Source organism: Callospermophilus lateralis, unplaced genomic scaffold, assembly GCF_048772815.1.
Source record: "Callospermophilus lateralis isolate mCalLat2 unplaced genomic scaffold, mCalLat2.hap1 Scaffold_413, whole genome shotgun sequence".
Classification (NCBI taxonomy): domain Eukaryota; kingdom Metazoa; phylum Chordata; class Mammalia; order Rodentia; family Sciuridae; genus Callospermophilus; species Callospermophilus lateralis.
The window spans coordinates 979,175-994,401 of NW_027514365.1; the positions used below are offsets into that span (position 1 = coordinate 979,175).

Consider the following 15,227-nt stretch of genomic DNA (forward strand, 5'->3'; position numbering starts at 1 on the left):
AGGACTAGGATACATACCAATTGTCAACATTACTATTGCAACATGGTTTTGTAGTTCTTAGTGAATGCTTCTCCAGTTCTTGCAATATGACAAGAATAGGAAATGAGAAAAAATATGAGCAGATCAGGCAAAACTTTAAATCCAAGATAATAAGATGTTTTGAGTTTTTGTTAAGAAAGTTATAAAATATTGAAGACACAAAGACCTGACTGTGTGCTAATACATATCATATCCATAATGGAAAGATACAAAGAAAAATATCAGTTCTCTCCTAATTAATAGTTCTAGTCAAAATTACAATAAGGTTTCTTAATGAATGTGGAATACTGATTCTAAAATTGATATAGAAGAGTAAATAGCCAAGAATACTCAAGACAATCTTTAAAAGTATGTATTTGTTATCAAAACTTATTACAAAATCATTATAAACAATATGGTTTAATGCCAGGATGGTTAAGAAGATCAGTAGAATATAATGAAAAGCCCAGAACAGATCTGTATCTTGTAAAAATTTAGCAAGAAGGCCCTACAAGTCAATGAATCACTTAGTGAATCTCTACTACATTCCAGGCACTGTTCAAGTCATTCATAATTTAACAGTGAATGAAAATGGTCAAGGAAGAATAAAGTTTACTTTTTAGGGTTTAAATGAACATTAGAAAATACAGACAAATATTTCTGGTGGTCTTAAGTGCTATGAATAAAATTACAGTATGATAAGAAGATCTCCCTAAGTGTAGGGCTTTTTTTGCATAGGGTAGGTCAAGGAAGACTACTTTGGTGAGATGATATTTGAGCAGAGACAGAGGAAATCAAAAAATAAACCAAATTAGCAGAAGCTTAGAGTATTCAAAATTGTTTGGGAGGAAAAAAACAAAATTGTTTTGAGCACAATTGACTTTTGATACTAGAGGTTAGAAGTTAGGGAATTAGATCATTGTCACTTTAGGGAAAAAAATCAGGTTGGTTAAAAATGTACACATAAGAAGAAAATAGAATCTTAAGATAGGGAAAACTTTTAATAAAGACAAAGCATGGGAAAACATTTAAAATTTTTATTGTATCTTTTAAAAACAATGATGTAAAACAGATTTGAGGACTGGGACTAGATATTTGCCATGAATGTAAGTTGCAAACAAAAGCTATCAAGAATATAGAAAGAACAATTAATGTAACAAGAGGTCCAAAAACAAAATAATAATGGGCAAAAGATGTGAAAGACATGTGCCTGAATAGCAAATCAAAGTATCTAATAAACATGAAAATATTCTTTCAACCTTACTATTCAGTGTAAAAATAAAATAACATTTTATACCCATTTAGGTTGGTGAAGTTAGTCTGATATAAAGAATGGTGAGGATGTGAGTATATAAGTACTCAACCTTCTGGTAGCATTGTAAATTAGTACTGTTATATAAAAATAATTTGATCAAATCTAGCACAGTTAAAAATGCACTATCTGTGACCCAGCAGTTATATTTCTAAGTAGTTCTCAAAGTGGGGTTCCTGACCAGAAGCCCAGCATTACTTGGTAACGGGTTAGAATTCAAAGCTCTTTGACCTCTCCTGAATCAGAAACTGTGGGGATTGGGTTAGGTTCCTAAAGTAACCTGTTTTAATAAGCATTCCAAGTGATTCTGATGCATGTTACATTTGAGAACCACTAATTAGAAAGAAATTAGCACATTTATCCAAAAATTAGGAATAAACCAATTTATCTCCTGAAAGGAAATGGACAAATTTTGGTATAGTCATAATACCACAGTTAAAATGAATTAACCTGTTGCCTTCATGCTGTTTATTTTTTTGTTTGTTTGTGGTACTGGATTTTAAACCCCCCATTACCTACATGGAATAATACCACAGACATATTGAATGAGAAAATAAATTTGTAAAATTAATATCATTTGTGTAAGTCCATAAAAATACAAAATATACAGTGCATTGAGAATGCAAAATGTATTGTAATGAGAAGTGATAATGTAAGAATTGGACTGGATTTGTACCAAACTATGATTATGGTTGCCTGTGAGAAAGGAGTGATGAGAACATAGAAGTTTATGGGGAGTACAGGGAATGAAAAATACAGAGAAAATGTTAGAGTACTTGTTAATTTGGGTTTCGAGTTTATTGCTTGCATTATTCCATATTTAAAATAATATTTTAAATCCAGGCATGGTGGTGCATGCCTGTAATTCCAGCTATTTGGGAGGCTAAGGCAGAGGAGGGTTCTAAGTTCAAGACCAACCTTGGCAACTTGTTGAGACCTTGCCTTAAAAAGGGCTGGGGTTGGGATTGTGGGTCAGTGGCAGAGCGTTTGTCTCACATATGTGAAGCACTGGGTTCAATCCTCAGTACCACATAAAAATGAAAATATTGAAAAAAAGGGGCTGGAAATGTAGCTCACAGGTAGAGAGCAACCCTGGGTTCAATTCCCAGTGCCATGAAAATAAAATATTATTTGAAAATAAAAAGAAAGATAAGGAAGAGCCAAGACAACATGAGAGAAATTGGTATGAAAATTTGTTCTCCTGGTCTCCTTGGCTAACTACTCTTACACAGCTGTAGCCTATCCATTGCTGTTAGTCCTCTTAGGGTTTTTAATTGGACCCTGCATCTTTAACTGTTTATTTAATAAGATATATAAAACAAAAAATACATTCTGTAAAACTGATGGTCCTCCATACTCACTACAGTAGCTGTAAACCAATGATGATTAATTAATGATTTGATTAGTTCCATAAAACCAGTGGGGAATGTTATAGGCCAGGCTATATAAGCAATGACCAAACAGACTTCATTTTACCCTGAGACTCCATATTACGTAAGAAGAGCTTCTCCCATAGGAAAGTCCCATCACTGTACCACATTACTAATTGCCTAGCATAGCCTACTTGCAATACAGAATAGCAATTCTTGCACAATGTAAAATTGTTCTCTTTGGTTCCCACTTTCCTTGGGCAGTGTACGTTTGTGGGGAATAATTGATTAGATGTTAGTAGCCATTCTTTAATGTGTATTCAACTAGGGTCACTTTGATCCATTTCTCTTTTGATTATGATTATGAAAAAATCCCAGGAGAAATGAATGAAATGAAAATTTGATGAAGACATTGCATTGTTTCGCTAATGGCTTTATTCAGCTTCTGTACTACTTCTTGCTTGCTTGCTTGCTGGTTGCCAAGTCAATCTGGATGTGGTTTTCGCCTTTAAATATCCTAAAATGTTGAGGCTCTAGGCTGTTTCCTGCAGAGACAACTTGTTCCTGTAGGGAGCATTCCCAGACAGTCAGAATAAAGACTCTCCAATATGGACAAATCATAAGCTATACCAAATATCAGAATTTGCTCTAAAATTGAGGTAATGATACTACTCTCCTTGAAAAAAGAAGTAGCTAAGTATAATTGAATGAAGAATGAAGAAAAAATGTCATTGGTTCTCTTATGAAGTTTTAAACTATAAATTATTTCTCCTCTTGTTTTAGTATATGCAAAAAGCAAATTATTTTATAGTAAATTATTTTAAATTTTTCTAATATATATTCACTTTCAGAATGATTTAAGGCTACAGATGATAGCTCAGTGCATATGCCTTTCAGTGGTTTATTCAGCTGACGTGGATCAGGTTCGTGAATATATGGAAAATGAAAAAGATAAAGCTCTTTGCAATCTTAAAGAGGAGCTTATTTCTACTCAAGAGGAAAAGATCAAGGAGCTTCAGAAAATATACCAGTTAGAACTACAGAATGTAAAAACACAAACAGGTAAATAGTTTCTGACTTATAATTACCATGAAGCATCACTTAGAGTCCACCATTTTATAATTCTGTTCTTAGAACTCACAGGGGAAGGTGACTTGTGTATCTAAGCCCTAGTCTTATTTGTTCATATAAACGTTGGATATTCATTCAAGTGCTAGAGAAAACTAAAATTACTGAGTCATTTTCCCATAGGAAATTATAATCCATTGGGAAAGCATATGTAAAATACACTGAAAATTTCTGAAATGTAAAGAATGGAGGGAGAAAAAAGAGTTTTGTCTTTCCTGTGGAGATGAGTAGGATGAGGGTATGGGTAGGAGTAACTGGGTTGGAAATTTGGGGAAGGCCATGGAGTCTTAAGCATTGAGCTCTATCTAAGATTGCATCCTTTTGGGAGAACTGGGAGTTCAGGTTGTGTTAGCTAGATAAAACTGGAGAGATTGGAAGGAGCTTGATCAGGAAATATTTTATGTACTCTGATGAAACATGTTTATGTTTTATGCTATTGGTGATAAGACCTACAGCAGGATTTTAAATAGTGGGAGTAACAATAAGATTTTTATTTTAAATTGATACCATTAGGATCAGTTGGAAGGGATGAAATTATTGATGGGAAGACCAGCCAGATTGAATTGAGTATGATAGAAAGTTAAGTTCAACACTTAGAGTTTGGTTCTAGTTTGTCGTTAATGTTAGCAGAAATTAAGAATGATACCCAAGTTTCTAGCTTAAGAAACTAGAGTATGGTTCTAGTCATAGAAAGGAACCAATTTGTGAAAAAAATAATAATTCAGTTTTAAATATATTGAGTTAAGAATAGAATACTTATTGACTTTGAAAAAATATATAGGAGTTAGTTGAAAATAGAAGTCTGAAACCCGGGAGAAAAATTTAATTATGAGGTAAAGATTTATAATCAGCATGAATGTCAAGGACAAGAGGTCAAGGACAAGAATGAGTTATCAGGGGAAACTAGAGAGTGAGTTAAAAGACCAAGATGGCATAATGGGAAGTAACAATGTTAAGGGACCATACAATGAACCATAAACAATTAGTCACAGTTAATGTTTTTCTTTCATGATTATTTGGCCAGTTAACTAGACTTCTTGTGTTCAAGGTATCTCTAGGCCTTCACTTTTGCTTTTAGGAATGAGTTTTATTATTGTAATTGCTTTGGTGAACAGAATAGAATTTCAAGCATATCAGATAATACCATGCTTTTTCACTTCAGGGGTTCTTTGAATATAGTAATATTTTAAGTTTATATTTTTTTAAATTGATATCTTCTTGAGGTAGTCTGTCCACTATTTCCCAAATTGCATGTTAACTAATGGCTCATTTAATTGGCAAAAAAGTTAGTTTAGTGATTAATTATCAGCATTTTTAAGAAATAAAAATAAAAGAGGAAAGTGAAAGGTGTTAACTACTCTCCTGTGGTCCCTTTTCAACACTTCTTTTGTTTCATGTTTCTGAATTGTTTTAAAGATATAAAATTGTTGAATTTAAGAGATACTATACCATAAGGATAGGAGAAATGATCTTGAATCACACTGTTTTCTTGTTTTCATCAGTCAGAATGAGTCAAATTAAAACCTGAGTTTCACTCAAAACATTTTTCAAAGAATAAATATTTTTATACATTGAAATAAAATGATTGTTATTTCACTGAGAAGTTTGTATTGAAATGTGTATTGTCTTCTCTTCCTGTTATCTTCTCTGAAAGATACCAAAAAAATTAAACAACTTGAAGAACAAATTCAAGAATTAGAAAACTTCATATGCTTTTTGCGCAAACAATTGAAAGAAACTGAAGAAAATCATAGGGCAGAAATTTATTCTCTGCAGGAGAAGCTTCAAGCCATTAGTGAGACCACGGTGGACCCAAGGTATCTATTTACTTAAAACTTCATTCAGCAGTATTTGTAGCTTAGTAACAATGATAGTATCATCTGGAATGTTTATTTTAAGAATAAAATATAACTTTAACAAAGATATAGGATGTAACATTTTTTAAGAAATAAGAGCAGGAGATAATTCTGTATTTGAAATGTGTGAAATAAATGTTGGTATAAACCAAAGACATTTTATTATAGGAATTTTACTTATACTTTTATAAAGATGTTATTATTAATCTATTTTCTGAATTAAAATATGTCAGGTAGTAGACATTTACTTGTTTATTCTATGCCTAGGCTTTGATATGTTGATGTGGTGAGTACTTAAATAGTCTAAGTATGATCATTCCACTATGACTTGAATATACTCCATTTGATTGTCTAATGCTCAAATTCATCATGTCCCAAATAGAACCCTGATCTATGAGGAGAGAAGAAATGATCTTCAATTACCACTATGTATGTTTTCTTGGATCAGGATCTTCTAAAATTTGCTCCTTCTGTAGCCATCTTCATCCATCGTGACTCCTTTCTGTCATAACTCTCTGCCATTCTATGAAAAAATCTTGGTTTTTTTTTAACCTTCAAAGTACATCACAACTGTGCCACTCCTTACTGCTCCACTGGTCCCTGCCATTGTTTTGTGTTTCACCTGGATTACTCAACTTCTGTTTACAGTCTATTCTCTATATAGTCAACACAAGTGCCAGAACCTTTGCTTTTATAATTTCAGTTACATCATGTTACTCTAATCCTCTTCTGCTCTTTACAGTCTCACTAGTCCTGAGGACCATGACATCTTTGACTTTCATTTCCTACTGACTTTCTTATCACTTACTGTTCTCAAACCATATAATCCCATGGGGTTGGGGTTGGAGCTCAGCGGTAAAGCGCTTGCCTGGCTTGTGTGAGGTCCTGGGTTTAATTCTCAGCACCACATATAAATAAATAAAGTAAAGGTCCATTGACAACTAAAAACAATTTTAAAAGATTAAAAAATAACCTCATACATCCCCACTGTGATCCTCAATTATATCACATATCAGTACGCTTCTGCTTTAGGGATTGATTGGCTTTTTCTTCTACCTAGAATGATTATTCTGCAGGTATTTTTATGCCCATACCCTCATCTCCTTTGGTTCTTTACTTAGATGTCATGTTCTTACATAAATTAAAATCGTCCCCAAAGAGTCTGTGTCTTACTTTTCTACTTCATTTTTTCTTAAAATTATTTGTTTTATATGTACGAATACATTATAATCATTGTGTGCATGTATATGTGTATATAAATAATGTATGTGTGTAATTTATGTATCCAAATATATATAAATTTAGAGGAAATACTGTTTCATTTTGTTTGTTTTCAATTAAGGAATTTAAGCCTTTTTAAAAAACATTTTTATTAGTTGTTATTTTATTTATTTATTTATTTACATGCAGTGCTAAGAATTGAACCCAGTGCCTCATACACACTAGGCAAGTACTTTACCACTGAGCCACAACCCCAGCCTAGGAATTTAAGCTTATCGTTGTCTATTTAAGTCACTGATGTATTCTAAATCCACATGATTTCTAAATACTAATCTTGCCTTATTGTTATAAGATTAGACATTTTAAGAAAACATTGTTACAAAGTAGTGAATGCTTATATAACAATACAGAATTCGGACATACATACCAAAAGATATGTGGGTAGATAAAATTAAACTGATTGTAAGTTAAAATTAAACTAACTGTAAGTTAAGAACCTTCTCTTTCCTGTTGCCACTCTTCATTTCCAATATAAGCAATCATTGTTACTTTTGATATGTATTCTTTCAGACATTTTCCTATTTATATAGACATATATGTTAAAACAGGCTTTTAATGCAAGTGAGAATTTACAAGCTTTTTTAACTCAGTAATATATCTTAGGTATATCTTTATATATATACATACATACATGCACACACACATATATTTATATATATATCTATATCTATCTATCTATATATATATATATATATATATATATATATATATATATATATAATTTTTTTTTGTATCAGGGATTGAATTCAGGGGCTCTTTACCATCAAGCCACATCCTCATCCCTCTTCTTTTTTTTTCAGAACTACTGTTTTTATTTTAAATAACTCATGTTCAGATCTACCACATACCAGTTGGGTAATGTTAGACAAATCAATTTTAATGAACTATTATTTCTATATATGTAGTTTCAATAACTAATTATTATTTTTTAGTTCTAACAATTTTTTTTCTTCTAACTAGTTATCTAAGACAGTAGGATGCATTTTGACATATCATACATAAATGAAGTATAACTTCTCATTCTTTGGTTGTGCATGATGTAGAATATGTGATGTAATCATATATGTACCTGGGGTAATAATTTCTGATTCATTCTACTATCCTTTCTTCCCTCATAACCCTCCCCTCCCCTCATTGCCCTTTGTCTAATCCAAAATATGTTTATTCTTCCCTACCCCCGCCAACCCATTGTGAATTAGTATCTGCATATCAGACAAAATATTCAGTCTTTGGTTCTTTGGGATTGGCTTATTTAGCTTAGCATGATATTCTCCAGGTCCATCCATTTGCCACCAAATGCCATAATTTCATTCTTCTTTAAGGCTGAGTAATACTTCATTGGGAAGATATATATCACACTTTCTTTATCCATTCATCTGTTGAAGGACACCTGGGTTGGTTCCGTAGTTTAGCTATTGTGAATTTAGCTGCTATAAACATGATGTGGCTGCATCACTGTATTATGCTGATTTAAAGCCCTTTGAGTATAAACCTAGGAGTGGGATAACTGGGTCAAATGGTGGTTCCATTCCACATTTTCTTATGAATCTCCATGCTGCTTTCTATAGTAGTTGCATCAATTTGCAGTCCCACCAGCAATGTATGAGTGTACCTTTACCCCCACATGCTTGCCAACATTTATTGTTGCATATTTTTTCTTTTTCTTTTTTTGTGGTGCTTAGTAATGAACTAGGGCCTTGGTCATGTGACGCAAGCAGTCTACCAAGTGAGCTATGTCCCTAGGCCTGTTGCTCGTATTCTTGATAGTTGCCATTCTGACTGGAGTGAGATAGAATCTCATTGGAGTTTTGATTTGCATTTCTCTAATTGCTAGAGATGTTGAATGTATTTTCACATATTTGTTGATCAATTGTATGTCTTCTGTGAAGTGTCTGTTCAGTTCCTTAGCCCATTTATTGATTGGTTTGTTTTTCTGGTGTTTTTATTGTTTTTTAATTTTTTTTTAGTTGTTGATGAAACTTTATTTTTTAAATTTATTTATATGTGGTGCTGAGAATCAAACCCTAGGTCCCTCACACATGCCAGGCAAGCACTCTACCACTGAGCCACAACCCCAGCCCCTGTTGTTAAGTTTCTTGAGTTTTTTATATATCCTGGGGGTTAATGCTCTGAGGTGTATGTGTGGTAAAGGTTTTCTCCCATTCGGTAGGCACTCTTCATGTTATTGATTGTTTGATGTGAAGAACCATTTTAGTTTGAATCTTTTTATTGATTCTTGCTTATAGTTCTTGTGCTCTAGAAATCTTGTTAAGGAGGTCAGTTCCTAAGCTGAGGTGGTAGAGTTTGGACCTACTTTTTCTTCTGTTAAATGCATGGTCACTGTTCTAGTGCCTAAATCCTTGATCCACTTTGAGTTGAGTTTTGTGCAAGATTAGAGATAGAGGTTTAATTTCATTTTGCTTCATGTGGATTTTCAGTTTTCCCAGCACCATTTGTTGAATAGGCTATCTTTTCTCCAGTGAGTATTTTTGTCACCTTTGTCTAGTATGAGATAACTGTATTTATATGGGTTTGTCTCTATGTCTTCTATTCTGTATCATTGGTCTATATGTCTGTTTTGGTGCCAGTGTCATCCCATTGTTTTTTGTTGTTGCTGTTATGGCTCTGTAGTATAATTTAAGTTCTGGTATTATGATGCCTCTTGCTTCACTTTTCTTCCTAAGGATTGCTTTGGCTATTCTGGGTCTCTTTTTTCCAAACGAATTTCATGATTGCTTTTTCTAGTTTTACAAAGAATGTCATTGGAATTTTAATAGGAATTGCATTAAATCTATATAATGCTTTTGGTAGTATGGCCATTTTGACAATGTTAATTCTACCTATCCAAGAATATGGGAGATATTTCCATCTTCTAAGGTCTTCAATTTTTTTCTTTAGTTTTCTGTAGTTTTCACTGTAGAGGTCTTTCACCTCTTTTGTTATATTGATTCCAAATATTCTATTTTATTTTTTTACACTATTGTGAATGGGGTAGTTTTCCTAATTTCTTTTTCAGTGGCTTTATCACTGATATATAGGAATGAATTCGATGTATAGTTGTTAATTTTATATCCTACTACTTTGCTGAATTTCATTCATTAATTCTAGAAGTTTTCTGGTGGATTTTTTAGGTCTTCTAAATATAGAATCATATTGTCGGCAAATAGTAATAATTTGAGTTCTTTTTCTATTCGTATCCCTTTAATTTCTTTCTTCTGTCTACTTACCCTGGCTAGTTTCCAGGATTATATCAAATAAAAGTGGTAAAAAAAAGGGTATTCTTGTCTTACTACAGTTCGTAGATGGAATGCCTTCAGTTTTTCTCCATTTAGAATGATTTTGGTCTTGGGTTTAGCATGTATAGCTTTTACAGTGTTGAGATTTGTTTCTACTATCCCTAGTTTTTCTAGTGTTTTAAACATTAAAGGGTGCTTTATTTTGTCAAATGCTTTTTGTGCTCCAATTGAAATGATCATATGATTCTCCTTGAAGTCTATTGATGTGATGAATTACATTTATTTATTTCTGTATTTGAACCAACCTTGAATCCCACTTGAATATGATGCACTATTGTTTTAGTCAGCTTTTTTATTTCTGTTACTAAAAGATCTGACCAGAACAATTTTAAGAGAGGAAAAGGACTCATGGTGTTATTTGAGGGCTCATCGTGTTTAGATGTCTTAGTCCATAGAAGGCCAGCTCCATCCCTTGGGCTTTGAGGTAAGGCAGAACATCTGGAAGAAGAGTGTGACAGAGGGAAGGAGTTCACATAGTGATCAGGAAACAGAGTCAGAGACTTCACTCTCCAGATACAAAATATATACCCCATATAAAGACTCCACTCTCCATATAAAAAATGTATACTCCATAGCCATCCCCCCAATTCCCATCTCCTCCAGCCATACCCTGCCACTTCTTTTAATTCATATCGGGGATTAATTCACTGATTAGGTTAGTCATTTCTCTTCTGAATCTTCTTGCATTGTCTTATGTGAACTTTTGGGGGATACTTCACAACCAAACCATAACAACTATATATTTAATGTTTTTATATGTGAGTTGCCAGAATTGTATACAGAAGTTTTGCATCTATGTTCATTAGGGATATTGGTCTGAAGTTATCTTTCCTTGATGTGTCTTTGATTTTGATATCAGGTGATACTAGCTTCATAGAATGAGTTTGGAAGAGTTCCCTCCTTTTCTGTTTCATGAAATAGTTTGAGGCTTATTGGTATTAATTCATCAAAGGTCTTGTAGTACTGGGTAAGAATCTTTTTCATCCTGGGTGTTACTTAAATGGTTGGCTTTTGATGCCTTCTTCTATTTTATTGCTTGAAATTGATCTGTTTAAATTGTGTATGTCCTCCTAATTCCTTTTGGGTAGCTCATTTGTCTCTAGAAATTTGTTGATGTCTTTAAATTTTTCATTTTTATTGGAGTATAAATTTTCAAAATAACTTCTGATTCTCTACTGTATTTCAACAGTATCTGTTGTAATATTTTTTGTGATTATGAATTTTAGTGATTTGAGTTTTCTGTCTTCATTAGCACGATTGAGTTTATCAATTTTATTTATTTTTTCAAAGACACAAATTTTTGTTTTGTTAATTTTTTAATTGTTCCGATTATTTCAATTTCATTTATTTCAGCTCTGATTTTAATTATTTCCTGTCTTCTACTGCTTTTGGTGTTGATTTGTTTTTCTTTTTCTAGGGCTTTGAGGTCTTATGTTAGGTCATTTACTCATTGACTTTCCATTCTTTCATGAATTTAGCTTAATAGTGTCCCAGAGATTTTGACAAGTTTTATTAGTTCTCATTTATCTCTGGTAAGTATTTTAAAAATTTCATCCCTGATTTCTTCTTATGTCCATTGGTTAGTCTTTAGGTGTTGGAGTTTTTTATTTTTTATTGTATCAATTATTTCTAATTTCATTCCATTATGATCTGATAGAATGCAGGGTATAATCTCTTTTTTATTTCATAGTTGTTGCTTTGTGGCATATTTTAGAGAAGAGTCTGTATGCTGCTGAGAAGAGCATGTATTCGTTGATGGGTATAATACTCTTTATATGTCTGTTAAGTATAAATTATTGACTATATTATTAAGTTCTATAGTTTTTTTGTTTAGTTTTTGTTTGACGATCTATCCAGTAGTGAGAAAGGTTTGTTAAAGTCACTCAGTATTATTGTATTATGGTCTATGTAATTCTTGAAATTGAGGCAGGGTTTGTTTGATATATGTAGATGCTCCAATGTTTGGGGCATAAATATTTAACGTATTATGTCTTGTTGATGTATAATTCCCTTAAGCAGTATGAAATGTCTTCTTTGTCCCTTCTGATTAACTTTTGGCTTGAAGTACACTTTATCTGACATGGGGATAGAAACCCCTGTTTGTTTACTCAGTCCATGTGAGTGGTATGTTTTTTCCCGTCCTTTCATTTTCACTGTGTGGATGTCTTTGCTTATGAGGTGAGTCTCTTGGAGACAACAGATTTTTGGGTTTTGTTTTTTTAATCCAATCTGCCAATCTATGTCTTTTGGGTTTATTAGTTTAGACCATTAACATTATTTTTGAGATATGATTTGTGTTCCCAGTCATTTTAGGTTATTTCTACTTTTTACTTTGAATTAATTTCTCCTTTGATTGATTATTCCTTTTGTATGGCTCCTCCCTTTGTTGATTTTTTTTGACTTTTTTTTCCATCTTCATGGAATATTTTGTTGATAATGTTTTATAGCACAGATTTTCTAGTTATGAATTCTTTAACCTTTTTTTATTACGGAAGGTTTTTATTTCATCTTTAAATCTGAAGTTTTATTTTTGTTAGATATAAAATTCTTGGTTGGCATCCATCTTCTTCAGAACTAGGTATATATTATTCCAGGACCTCCTGGCTTTGAGGGTCTGGGTTGAAAAATCACCTGAGATCCTAATTAGTTTCCCTCTATATATAATCTGATATTTTTTCTCTCATAGCCTTTAAAATTCAATCCTTATTTTCTATATTTGACCTTTTTTTAATGATGTGTCTTGATGTGGGTCTGTTGTGATCTTGTACATTTGAGGTCCTCTTGTATTTGATTTTCCATTTCATTCTTCAGATTTTGGAAATTTTTTCATATTATTTCATTGAAAAACTGGGCATTCCTTTGGTTTGTATCTCTATGCCTTCACCTATCCCGATAAATCTTATTTTGGTCTTTTCTTGTTATTTCATCATTCTTGGAAGTTCTGTTCATGGTTTCTTACCATCTTCCCTGTGTAGTCAACTTTATTTTCAAAATTATATATTTTGTCTTCATTGCCTGAGGTTCTATCTTCCAAATGGTCTAGTCTATTGATAGTAATTTCCATTGAATTTTTAATTGGTTTATTGATTGTTTCATTTTGAGGATTTCTGGGGTTGTTGTTGTTGTTGTTGTAATTTTCTGAGAATCTCTGCCTCTGCAATGATCTTTTACCTCCTCAAATTTATCTCTGATTTTATTCCCTATATCATTCTTTATGTACCAGGTCAGTCTAATATGTACTTTCTAAATTCCTTTTCTACATTTCTTTTACTGTGTTGTCTATGGGTTTAATTATTGGATCATCTTGGTTTGTTTGGGCCACTTTGTTCCATTGTTTTCTCATGTTGTTCTTATGTCTGTCCTTCTAGCAGTGTGGATTTCAAGCAGTACAGTGTCTACCCTGTAGATTAATAGTGTCCCTGAAGATTTCTAGTACCTCGCCTTTAAGGAAGAGACAAATAATAACTGCACCCAATACAAATAATATACAGCCTTAAACCAAATAGCTCCTATTAAGGCATCCACAGTTTTATTCCATTAAACTGAAATGATGTGTTCAATTATTGTCTACAATATAAACATTAAGTTTGCAAAAAAGTTTACAGTTTCCATTGGTGGACAAAGAGAGAACAAAAGTCATGTAGGGTGTGATGTTTATGAGGAAGGATCAGAAAAGATAGAAGTTAAAAAATTATAGGAAGAATGAAGGGAGGACTTAATAGAGGTTGGGTGTTAGCAAGAGAAAAGTGAGAAAGAGAATACAAGGAAACAGATAAATGAGAGGGGAATATATATATATATATAATTTTTTAAAAGAAAATAATAACAAAACTGTAATGTACTATTCAGATATCCCAGTCCTCAATAAAATGATCCATGAAAAATACTTGGTTTCAAAAATGGTAGACATGTGAGAGAAGAAAAAAAAGGAATCTGGATGAAAAATTGAACACTTTTTTTCATTGCAGTTCAAGTTTCTCAGCTTCTCTTCTGAGCAGTTAGGTATGTTGTCTGGAATTTGATGCTAGCTCTACCCTCAGGGTAGTTAGGGTTGCTAGGGTGAGAGTGTTAGTCCTGGAAGCGGAACTACTAGAGCCAAGGTGTAGGCTTAGGTACGTTCCAATCTCTTCACTGCGTGCCTATTGGTCTGAAGATTTTAAGTCATCACACCTCCAAGGCTCAGCAATTGTCTGTCCACATTGGAAGACTGTACCTCGGGAATCTCCTTTAGGTTCTACACATGTGATGTAGGAATCTGTTCTTAGCCCACAACTTTGCCTGCAGACCCCATGAACCCTGGTCATCATTTGGTCTCCAAACTTGATCTCTTTCTTTGCCTGTCCTTTCAAATTCACAGTCAGGCACTTTTCTTCCAGCCAGTACTGCAAGCAGCTGATTGGATGGGGAGGGGAAAGCCAGGTGGGTTTCCTTGATCAGTATTCTCCTGTGTAAATGTCCCTCCATGCTTGATTTTCTCCGGTCACTTTGGAACACTCTCTATCACACAGCATGGGTTTGCCTTGCACATTTTTGGGGCCAGACTTCGATCTGCCAATAATTGACTCACCTAACTGCAGGCCCCCCAGCCACTGCTTCACAAGGGTTCTTTCTGCTGTCCTCCATGCATGCCGCCAAGAAAGCTGGTGGCTTCCCTCCTGTACACACATGCTGTGCAGCACAGCTTACTGATTTTTTGTTGTTGTTGTTGTTTTTTGAGCAGTATCTCTGAGCTCTTAAGCTCTCCATACCGCAGAACACCTCTGTTTTCCTAGGAATGGGGGTTCCTTTATTGCTTTACTACATTCACATAGGGATTATTCTGGTTTGTACTTCCAGCTATTTTACAGCTCTGGAGCTGGGGATCTTTCCCCCTTATTTTATTATACAAGATCTCTTGAGTCCATGATCTGTTTTGAGTATCCAGTATTAAATTCCAGTTAAGTCCTTCCTAGTTCTGGACCATTCA

General features: G+C 33.4%; 1 protein-coding gene across 1 annotated transcript in view; it reads left to right on the forward strand.

The window, feature by feature from the left end:
• LOC143388008 (A-kinase anchor protein 9-like) overlaps positions 1 to 15,227 on the forward strand; it is a 72,604-nt gene that overhangs the window by 36,885 nt on the left and 20,492 nt on the right. Inside the window, 2 exon segments of the mRNA XM_077108296.1 lie at positions 3,552 to 3,762; positions 5,483 to 5,645. Of these exon segments, the coding sequence (XP_076964411.1) occupies positions 3,552 to 3,762; positions 5,483 to 5,645 (374 nt within the window).